Below are 12072 nucleotides of genomic sequence, written 5' to 3' on the forward strand. Positions count from 1 at the left end.
CTGTCTTTAAAAAAAAAAAAAATTCAGGAGTTCTAACATCTGAATAAGAGGAGTGTGAGGGAGGGAGGGGGGATAAGTGAGCATACAGAAACTCACCAAGGAAAAATTGTAAGAACATTCTCCAGAGGTCTAAAGGTTATGAATTTCTAGACTGAAACAGACCATTCAACAAACAATACAAAAAGTTTAGGCTCACAAAAACATATCATTGTGCTATTTCAGAACCCTGAAAATAAAGAGAAGACATTAAAACCCTGTAAAAAGGAAACAAGAAGCCACCTATAGAGTACTCAGAATGGCACTGGTCTCCTGAATAATACTAGAAGGAAAAGAGAGACCAATACCTTCAAAACTAACAGGATATAGATTATAAACCTACAATTCCATGAAAAATCAAATGTTCTACCAAGTATAAGGGTGCAATTATGGTATTTTTTTTTTGACATGTGAGAGTATAAAAGAAATAGCTCCCATGCAATCTTTGACAGGAAGCTATTTGAGATTGTATTCCATCAACACGAGGGGGAAAGTGAGGAAAGAAGAAACCTAAGAAATGCAATACGCAACACAGGAAAGGGGCAACAGAAGTCCCAGAAGAATAAGCTGTACAGCAGACATAGAGAACAATTCATTCATACCAATTCCAACCAGAGTGTTTCAAAAGAAAGAAGAGAAGAGGAGAGAAAAAGAAAAGGATTAGTAAACATTTCTGACCACTGAAAGGTGTTTACAAGTGTGGACGTGATGAATGAAGACAAAGAAAACAATAAAAAAGGAAATTATTCAATACAAGACATTTAAAAGAAAGTTGTATGAAAAGGAAATATAATCATATCTAGCTCTGTCAGTGTGGACAATATGTATATATTTAAAGCAAAGGAAACACCAAAAAAATGGTACAAGTGAATCTGGGAGAAGGAAAGAGACTTCCATAAAAGAGAGTCAATAATGATCTAAAATTGCAAAATAAAAAATAACAACATGAGCATAATATTTTAAAGAAATCAAGTAAAGAGAAGAAGAAAAAAGTCAAGCAAAGAAAGTATTTGCTATTTGAAGACAGGTACCAAGGACAAAGAAGACAGGCACCAAAGAGCTTTAATGTCTACAACATATACTTAAAAATTAGTGGGGATGATTACAATTCGTAGGGACTCCTGTTATTTTAGAACAGGACCTTCCTACCTCACAATAGTGTTTTCTTAATGAAGCTACCTTTTGAAAGTAAAAACACCAGCTGACTTGAATGTCCTACATTCTGTATTTGTCTCCTGGCTTTCTTCATGGTGTTATTTGTCTGTTTGCTTATGTTAACTGTACACTAGTTCAGCCTGCAGAACTGAAAAGACTCAGGGTAAACAATTTTAGGGAGAATGATTTTTAAGGGATGCTGTGATACTGGGTGCTTCATATACATCATAGCAGGAGGTACACAGTGTCAGGCTGTCTGAATATAAGCAGTATCACGTTTAGTAATGCGGTTAAGATGATAACACTCAGAACTTGACTTTATAAATGTAAACCTCACCTTTGAAATTCGAAAAAAAGTCACTAGAGTAATACTTTGCTATCATGCAAATATCCTTTTCTCACAATCTTTCACCTGATTTCAGTACCATTAATGATTCACGAACATTTATTTCATAGCAGATTGGAAAATTCATGATTGCCATCTTTGCTTCATAAAAATGAAAATTTCTTTGAAAGGGAAAGAGAAGAAAGGAAAAAAGGGAGTAAAGAGAAAGAAGAAACAGAGTAAGGCCTTCCTGTCTAAACCTGGGCTTTGCAAATGAGAGAACCTGTGGCAGAGAAGTAAAGTGACTTGGCTGACAATCAAGAAGGCTCAGAAATAGGCCTGCTCACTTTTCTCTCAACGCTCTTTCATGTGTTGTTATTAACTTCTCTAGATGAGAAATTTATAATATTTATTACACTTACAAGGGGAATTAAAGGAATGGTTGGTACTTGACCTACAAAGAGAAAATACAAATTTGATTTGCATACAACTAAATAATCCAAAGGCATGTTTTACATATACATATTTCTATTTAAACACTAAAGCAATTATAAATTATGTATATTTACACATTATTTTATAGGATACTACAGGCAAGGGCTGATGTTAAATAATTCATAGAATAAATACAATTATCCCTTAAATATAAAAAATGCTTAATTAAAAATACAACTTAAAAAAAAGAAATTAGGATCTGGGAATGGTGGTTCATGTTTGTAATCCTAACTCTTTTGGAGGCCGAGGCAAGAGGATCACTTGAGGTCAGGAGTTTGAGACTAGGCAAGATTCAGTCTGTACTGAAAACAGAAAAATTAGTTGGGCATGGTGATATGTGACTGTAGTCCCAGCTACTTGGGAGGCTGAGGCAGGAGAATTGCCAGAGTCCTAGAGTTTGAGGTTGCTATGAGCTAGGCTCAGGCCATGGCACTTAGCCCAGGTGATAGAATGAGACTGTCTTAAATAGAAAAAAATTGGCAGGAAGGGAGGGGAGGGGAGAAAAGAAAGAAAGAAATTATTACCTATATACTTTTAAAAAGTAATTCTTGCAGTAGTGGTGGTGGCAGTACATTCATTTGTTTTTCAATGTAATATCAAGTTTGACAAAATTTTGCAGAACTTCATTATAATTACAGCAGAACAAAACAGAATTTCCCATATACACATACTAGTAGAACAACAAAAGTTTTTCTCTAGGCAGCAAGACTGGAATAATTTTATTTTGCAAAGATTATGTTTATATTCATATTCTCAAATTTTTCTATGATGAACAATTGAGGAATATATTTGTTTTAAGAATAAGAAGACAGAATAAGATGGGCATATCGTGGATTCTTACCCATATCCTCTTTGTGGCAGACATTCTAATATGTCATAGCAAAGAGAGAGCTGGTCATTACGTTCACAGTTATAGATGCACTCAAGTGCTATTGCCATCAGTTGGTCCTGATCAGGAATAATTTTTTGCTGCAGCTAGAGAGAACAAAGCATGTTGTATTAAATATCAATGGATTTATAATCAGTGTTTCCATATCCTAGTACTACTGTCAATAGAATATTAAATAGTGCAATTAATCAGATGTAGAAGCAAACCTTGATTTTTCTTTAGCTTACAGACTTTTGGGGTCTTTAATAATTCTAAATGAAATCACATTTTAATTACAGAATCAGCTAGAAAAGATATTTTATAAGCTTTGCATCTGCTGAAAACAGATTCTTCAATTTATGACCCATTCAAGATTAAGTAGATAGAAGAAACACAGTGAATTAAAAAGGCAATTCATTAAAAATTCTTCTAACCCTAGAGCCAAATTCTATGTGTTTCAATTACCAAAATATATAAAATTCCTTAACTAATATTCAAAGATGTTAGAACCTATTATTTTTCAGTATGCATTATATATTACCCATTTAACTACATAGTACTGACATTTATTCAAAAGAAGTCCAATTATAAAACAGTAATATGCAAATCATAGAATATACTCCTTATTTCTGATGCAGAAAGATGGCTACTCTGGGTCACTTTACACAGGACACACCACTTCCCATTGCAAACCACAGATTCCTATTCTTGGAATAGGAATATTTTTGTGAGGTAAAATATAACCAATTGGTTCCTTGTTTTTCTCATCTCTAAAATGGAATACTAACAATACCTCCCAAAAGGGTTATTGTGAGAAGTAAATAAATTAATGTATGTAAAATGTACCACAGAAACCAAAATGGAAGCTTGAGATCATTTCTCTATTAACAGTCTACTGGTTTCCAACATTTTAGTATAAACTCTCAAGTAAACACAAAACAGATAGAAAAGCAATGGATAGAAGCTACCAAACAAAGATATTTTCTCTAGAAAAAAATCAAATCAATGGAGATTCAAGGTAACCAGGGTAACAAAGCCTTCTGAAGCAGCGGAATCGAAGGATTTATATGCATTTCTTCAAGCTACAGTTGGAAGTTGGCCTTCCGTATCTATGCAGTCGACATTCCTGAATTCAACCAACAGCAGATAAAAAATATTTGGGAAAAAAGCATTTATACTGCACGTGTACAGACCTTTTATTCCTGTAATTATTTCCTAAACAATACAGTATAAACACTATCATTAATTTGACAAACATTTGACAGAGAGTTCCCAAGGCCGCAAAGTGACTAACCAGGGAAAGTGGGACAAGCTGGGTACTATAAAAATAAGTACTGTTAAAGTTAACAAAAATAGCTAAGTTTTCCTGATTTCTTCTTATGTGCCAAGTACCATTTCTAAGAGTTTTGCATGCACTAATTCATCCATCCTCCTAATGACCTTGTAAAATTAGTTCTAGTACTATTCCCATTTTACAGAAAGTCAAGTAATTTGCCTGAGGTTACAGAGCTAGTATGTGGATAAACTAGCACTCAATTCCAGACAGTTGGCTCCAGATCCTAAGCTAAGCCACACAGGCTGTCACAATCCTGCTGAGGAGTTTCACATTCAAGGACAATGGAAAGGAATGAGGGAAAGAAAACACAATAATGAAAAGTCATATATGGTAAGAAAACAGCCCAGGAAGATGAAACGCTGAGACCAGTTTCAGCCAAGGGACAATTTGGGAAATCATCTGAAATAGAAGCCAAAGTCCCTGCTGTCTTATTCGATCTCCCTGTTTCCTGCCTTTTCCTGAGACAGTAAATAGCCACTTTTAAATTCATTGTCCTAGTATAAATGAACCCCAAGGAACAAATTTCAATGACCCCTATATAATCCTCTCCCTTTTTAACTAGTGACCTTTTGAGTTGTTTCCCGGAAATGGTAGTTTTCTCTAAGACAGAGGAGCTGAGATTGTGAAGGACACTGAGCAGACTTCCTGACCAGGTATTCCCGACCTGTCAGACTTCCTGACACACACCACCTGCCATGCCCCTAGTGCGCCTCTGCATCCAACCAAGACACACGGCATCTCCGTTAAAAACCCATCATCTCCCAACTCCACAGTTGGAGAGACAGATTTGGAAAGATGAGCTTGAGGTAGCTTCTACTATTCTCCCAACAAGAGGTCTGTCATATTAAAGATTATTTTCTTCCTCGACAAGCCTCATCCCTTTTTACTATTGTCCACCTTGCTTTTAATACTTCCCTTATTTTTCATTATTATTGATTTATATACTGAATGCTTATTTATATTTTCCTCATATTTACTAAGTTTCTTAAGTGTAATTTTTTTCACCCTCCCTGGATAATTCCCTTTTATATCTCGTTATTTTCTTTTTGTTTATAATTTCCTTCTTCATGAAGTACATACTTGAGTAATTCTTCCAGGGTAGGTCTACAAAGGATAAATTCTTTTGGTTCTCATTTATCTTTAAAAAAGTATTTTTGAAACTCATGTTTGAATGACGGTGTCTCCAAGTAAAACAGCCCAGGTTAGAAATGCAACTTACAGTATGGTAGCTTAACAGTTTTGAAGAAGCATACGATACGAGCATGCTCATTAACTACTCTGCATTTCTCTGAATCTATGAAATATAAACAAGGGCTGTATCTCAGAGTTACAAAAATTAAATGAGTTAATACATATGAAATGTTTAAAACAGTCTCTCCCAACGAAAAAGCACTAAGTACATGTTGGTTATCATTAGCTATTATAATAGGTTGACTTAAACACCAACATTAATCTTCCTTGCTATTTTAAAAATATATATTATTTCACTGTCTTCTGCTAAGAAGACTGCTGTCAAATTCATACTTTTCCAATGAATGTAATTTTTGTTATGTTCCCAGGCTGCTTTTAAGATTCTGTGCCTTTGGTATCCTTAGTGACACTACTGTGCCTCTAAATATAGCCTGTACTGTATTTCATTTATACTCCTCAGGATCTAGCTCTAATTATATCTTGCATTAATTTTAGAAAACTCTCATATTGAATACTGCCTATTTCTTATCATCTCTCGTCTCCCTTCCTATTATAACCCTTATGATAGATATGCTTTATCCTCACTATCTCTTAACGCTGTATATTTTTCATTTCTTCATCTTTATGTGTAACATTCCAGAATAGTTCTTAAATAATCTTCAAGATTTTAATTATGTCTTAAATTTTATCAAAATTCTTTCTAATCCATCCATTTAATTTTTCTACTTTTATTATTACAATGTCAATTCTAGAAGTTCTATTTGGTTCTTTTTCAAATTGTACTTTTCTTTTTTCACAGTTTCTCCTTTCTATCTCATGTATTTTCTTCTTTCCTTATGTCTTAAATCTTTAAAATATTCATTTCATAGCTGACATCTGATAATCTATCAGAATGAAAGTGAAAGAAAGTCTACCACTGAATCTTGCTCAAAAAGTTATTTTCCTTTTGTGTTTTATAAACTTAGATTATAAATTCAACTTCTTCCAGGCTTTATCTGTGAGCACCTTGTATAATCTTGATGAAAATAAGTCCCTCGAAGGGATTTTGCTTCTGCTACTACCAAGCAAAGCAGGTTTCACCAGCCCATGTTCAATTTCATCACAGATTACAAAGTAGTATCAATTCAAACCACAAATTCATGTGAGGCAAGACTACACGTTCAAAAAGAAATTTCCTGCTCCCCACCACCCCCCCCACCTCTAATCCAGAGCACCATGTCAACCCTTTTGCTGCCTTCATGTGCCAATGGGTATGTAGTTTCCTATTCTACAATTTTATTGATGATGCCACCCTGGCATTATAAAGAAGTCTCACTTTTTTTGCATGACAAAAACTTTACTTTTAGTAATAATCAGCATACCAAGTAACATGCAATGAGTCTGTTAATCCCATCATCTACTAATTTGATTAAAAGAAAATTTTAAAAGCAGCCCAAACAATTATCCTAATATTCATTGTTATATTTGCCAGAATGGACTATTTTAAGACTAACTGCTGCTTCATGCCAGTTACAAATATTTCTTTTTTTACTATATCTAAGAAAAAAAAAAGAGTCAACACTGTTAGTGTTGCTTGAGCGTCAAGGCATAGGAAAGCAGACAATATATACCCATTAAAATTTCTAAGAAATAAGAAGTAAAAAGATTAAATCTTTTGATAAATTCTAAGTCTGCACAAAGAAGCTAGATTTGCTGCTCTCAAAAAAGGAAGGGACCTACCGCATAATACACAGAAATAATGAAATGCCTTTTCATAAGAATATTACTTAAGCTTTGCAGAAGTTTCATATTCCTTAAGGACATTAAAATGTCAATCCATAGAATAGGCGCTTCTTTCTCCTCCTATCCATGTATGTGGTAGTTTTCATGGATTTCTGGCTGATGTCCCAGAGGCCAAGAGGTGTTCATGTCTTCACCCCTGTCCTGTTGGAAGTAAGTCTGGTGGATGGTCATCTTCTCCTGGATCTCTTTTAGTTCATACAGTGGGATCCCAATGCCACAGCATCCTTGGCCTTGAGCTCTTTCTCCCTACAGGCAGCAGGCACTGTTTAACTTCAGCTGGCTTCAGCTCCCCTTCTTCTCTTGGTATCATTCTCTGGAGCCTGATTCTCAGCCTGCAGCTGCTGATGAATCCCTGCACCCAGCTGGCCATCCCTGTGGTGACTGTAGGCTGGGGCATGTGGCCCCCTAAACCAGCTTGATGGTCTAGTCAGCTGACCAGCCCACCCATAATCTGCTTTCTAAAAGATCTCACTCCTAACTCATCACTTTAAAGTCTTCTTCTATCTCAAGATAGGTGCTAAACTTCACTCCTCTGGGAGCTTCCATGACTGCAACTCCCACCCCACATAGCCGCTTTGTCTTTCTGAGGAGTATTCTCTGACTCCTACCTTCCCCTTCACTTTTGGCAGGTAGGAATTTCTCTTATTTTTTTGTAAGTTCAAGTGTGCCAGTTAACATATTTTTAAAAATTAATATTTTAATGAGCACTTCTAAACATTTTAAAGTGGTAAGATTTTCAGAATATCTGGTCAATAATATTGCCAGACATAAAAATTCATTTTAATCTTTATGTTGTCCCGAGTTTTCTAAATGTTCTACAATAAGTATTAAATAGAAAAGATTACTTTAAGACTAAATTGTTCACCGGCATATGTATTCGGAAACAAACTAAAAAGATGGCCCCTAACAAAGCTATGTCGTGAATTCTCATTTGTTAAAAGAAGAAATGGACATTTAAAATAGTTGATCCTAACCCTGATTTTCCATCAGAATCAGTGGATACAAACTGATCCCTCCTAAATTCTAATCTATTATATCTGGATTGAGCATTGAAAACTCTATTTTTTTAAAAAAAATGCACATGGTTCTGATATAGAGACACTCAAAAATTACTAGTCTGGTAGACAGAGAACAGTGTGCAAAGGCAGAAGGTTTTGTTCCCAAGTCATCCCAGTCCAGAACTAGCCCAGATGTCTTTACAAGTTTCACTTTCCAAGGGGGATTCAAGTAAAGAGCAACGGCTTAAAGTCAGAGAGGAGGGCTTTAGGATGTTATAAAAAAGAGAAAAGTTTAAAGTGCATGAGATAGCACACATGAGATAGCATGGAGATAAGTTTTAAGGTCCATTTTGTTATCACTGTGACTCTGGTCAACTGGATTGAGGTTCCCAAATACTCATCCCCCTCTTCCTATGAAAGGATTACTTTCCCTGTCCCATTAACATCAGGCTTGGCCATAAGACTGTCTTTGGCCTGTGAAAGTAGCTTTTGATAGCTGTTAAGATTTAGAGATCATTTGTTAATGCAGCAGAACTTGTTAATGCAGTCTAAGCTGCCTGGTACAGAAAACACTGTTCCTTGATACATTACTAAAAAGTACACTGTGCATGATTCATGGCAGATTTGAGGTACATTCTTTTCGTAAACAATCAAGTAAAATTCAAACAATGCTCCCAGCACAATCCTAGTGAAGCAAACAAATGCAATCAAGTGATCCAAAGCATCATAAAGAAACCCAAGCATGAAAATTCTAAGACTGAAAAACAGAGTCACCTTGTCAAACCCTGGCGAACAGCACCAAGGAAGGCCGTAAGAAAGGGCTTTCATACACAATTTGCCCAGTAACAGGAACTAGCTTAAGAAATGTCCTCCAAACTGCAGCTTACTACACAAGTCACATAAGAATAGCCAGCAGCTAAAGGATTTAAATAAGAACACCAGTACCAAGAAACTTTCGTTCAAAACAACCTCTATAACCTCCTCTTTCCCCTTGTTCTCCAGACATACCAGATCTGTATGCACATCCAGGATTGCAATCCGACTTCTTATATCTTATTTCCAAAGAAAATCTTTTCACCCAAACATTGTTCTCTATATATTTTTTATATTGACACCAGTTTCAACCATTCATTCATTTGCCCTGCCAAAATTTACTAAGCACTTGCTCTATTATTGGACAACATGCTATTCCCTGGTAACACAGAGGTAAGTAAGATATAGAGGCTATACACAGGACGTAACAGAAGGAAGAGACAAATGCTAGCAAATAATTATAACACAGCGTGATGGGCTGTAACAGGGAAGGTATAAAGACCTGTCACAGCACAAAAGGTAACAAAGGTTTTACAACAAAGAGAATCTTGAAGAGCCAGACCTTGAAGGACAGACAGGTGTTTTTAAAGTGAAAGAAAGAGGATCACCCTTCCAAACAAAGGAAACAGGTCATTACACAAACAGAGCCATAAATGAATTTAACAGTGTAACAGGAGGTTCCATGTAGGTGACCTAGTGCGTTCAGAAAGAAATAAGGCTGAAGAGCAAATTGGAAGCTGATAACATCAAACCTTCCAAGCTGCTTCAGAGAGCCTAACTTTAACCGTGTCAGCAATGGTAAGCCACTGAAAACTTTCCGTAGACCACAACACGGTCAAATTTGTGTTGAAGGAAGCTAACATTGAGAGAAACACAGAAGCTGGATTATAAAGGAAGAGCCCAACAACATCATTGTTCTCTGCTCTGATGTTTGTATATTTCAACAAAGGCAAATGGCTATATGTTTTATTCAAAAGGCACAAGCTAAATTGCCAAGTAAAAACAACAAAAAGCTGACTACATGCAAAGGATTTACAAGACTCTGCAAAGAAGTATCACATACAAGAAATCTAGAAAGAATTTCAAGTCACTTCTTTCTTCTCATAAAACATTCATATTCAATCCATCCTGCTTCTCATAGTATTCTGCTGCCCTAAGCAACCCACCCTGGGCTCACAGTAAACCACCCCAAATTTAAAATCAGAACACTAAGTGCAAACTGTTCTGAGAAGATAGGAAATTTAAACAGCCAGTGAACAGACATAATTCTGACAGGCCACCCTTTTAGAAAAAAATATCTAATTGTTAAGCAACAATTTCCGTTGTATTTTCATCGCACTGGTCTCTGACCATGTGTCTTATCGGACTTCACATTACTAACAAGAGACAGTGCAAAGAAGTAAACTCAAACAGAATTCAGAATTGAAAGAAATCCTAAATGTCTTCTGTTTGAACCCCAAACTAATGGGCCTCAGGCAACTGTGCCAGGCTGCTTAAGTCCCTCCAAAGGGAAAAGAGCCACTATCTCTTGAAACATCACCACTGAGCTGTGGCTAAATTAAGAGGTTTTTGACATTGAAAAAGCATGCTGTCCTTAGCAAAATGACTTTACCACCAGCAAATCTAAACAACCATTTGTACCCTTTAGAAATACAAAGCTATGAATAGGGCAGTGCCCATGGCTCAGTGGGGAGGGCACTAGCGATATACACAGAGGCTGACAGGTTCGAACCCAGCCCAGGCCAGCTAGAATAACAATGACAACTGCAACAAAAAATAACCGGGTGTGTGGCAGGCATCTGTAGTCCCAGCTACTTGGGAGACTGAAGCAAGAGAATCACTTGAGCCCAAGAGTTTGAGGTTGCTGTAAACTGTGAGGCCATGACACTCTACCCAGGGTGACAGCTTGAGACTCTGTCTTGAAAAACAAAAAGAAAAAACACTATAAATTTTGTAATCTTAGGCAAATATGCGTTAGTAAAAATAATTACAAGATGTCTTTATGAGAACCTAAAGATTTTCATAAATATTTTGAAGGTCCTCAAGGGCAGAACATTTTCTTCTATTGATGGTAGCTGAAAGTGTAATAGTTGAGGACACAGTTGTAGAATTAGAGCACTAGGTTTGAGTCCAACTATTTCCTTTTCTTTTTAAAGGGAAATTATTTATAAAGCCAATCCTCTACTTACTGTGTAAGGCTGGGCAATTACCTAACCACTTTATATCATGAGTTTCCTTTCTTGTAATATTACAATTATAAAAGTACCTACCCCACAGGACTGTTGTAAGGATTAAATGAGGTAACACCTATAAACAGACTATATAGCAAGAATTTAATACTCATCAACTATTAGTCTTCTCACTATTGACAGTTTCCAATATATAGAACATAATAAATAAAACCTTGGAATTAATCAAAATAAATAAAGTTTTATGAACTTGAAAAAAAACTTAAGACCACTCTATTAAAACGCTTTTAAAGAATAAAGGACAACTATTTCTATTATAAAAATTATAGGTAAAATCACTTTCGTAAGGGAAAAAGTGCACAGAGTTAGATTCTACTTACATCTGGTTTGGAATGCTGAAATATCTTCAGGGGAAACTGTAAGTCCCCTTTAGCTAATGTTACCAAGTACTCCTTTAATAGCTCATTAGCCACACCAGGAGAATGTTTCTCGCAACGATGAAGAAAGGGAACCATCCACTGATAAGCGCTTGTCACATATTTGTCCTCAGAACACTGAAAGTATAATTAAGCAAACAAACAAGCAAGCATTAAATTAAATTAAAAACCTTACTATACCAGACAATAGATTCTCAGGTTTACAGATAATCAAGCAGAGATTAAATAATGAAAGCCTAATACTCTCTAAAGCAGACCCTCCTGTTCACCACTCTTATGTGGACTGACAGGTAGCAGGAGAATGAGTCACCTGAGGCTAATAGCTAACAGCAGCAAGATCAGGTGGTCCATCTCTTGGGACCATAATCAATCTGGGCTCCCAAGAAGCCTAAACTATGCTCAGCTCTAGAAGACAAACATGAGATCCTCCGGTCCAGAACAATGAGA

At 36.0% G+C, this 12072-nt stretch overlaps 1 protein-coding gene across 1 annotated transcript in view; it reads right to left on the reverse strand.

Moving 5' to 3' along the window:
• Window positions 1-12072, reverse strand: part of NBAS (neuroblastoma amplified sequence) — a 367205-nt gene that overhangs the window by 197692 nt on the left and 157441 nt on the right. Inside the window, 2 exon segments of the mRNA XM_023511811.1 lie at window positions 2853-2986; window positions 11569-11742. Of these exon segments, the coding sequence (XP_023367579.1) occupies window positions 2853-2986; window positions 11569-11742 (308 nt within the window).

Source organism: Otolemur garnettii, unplaced genomic scaffold (genome assembly GCF_000181295.1).
Source record: "Otolemur garnettii isolate 467f Iridium unplaced genomic scaffold, OtoGar3 scaffold00022, whole genome shotgun sequence".
Classification (NCBI taxonomy): Eukaryota; Metazoa; Chordata; class Mammalia; order Primates; family Galagidae; genus Otolemur; species Otolemur garnettii.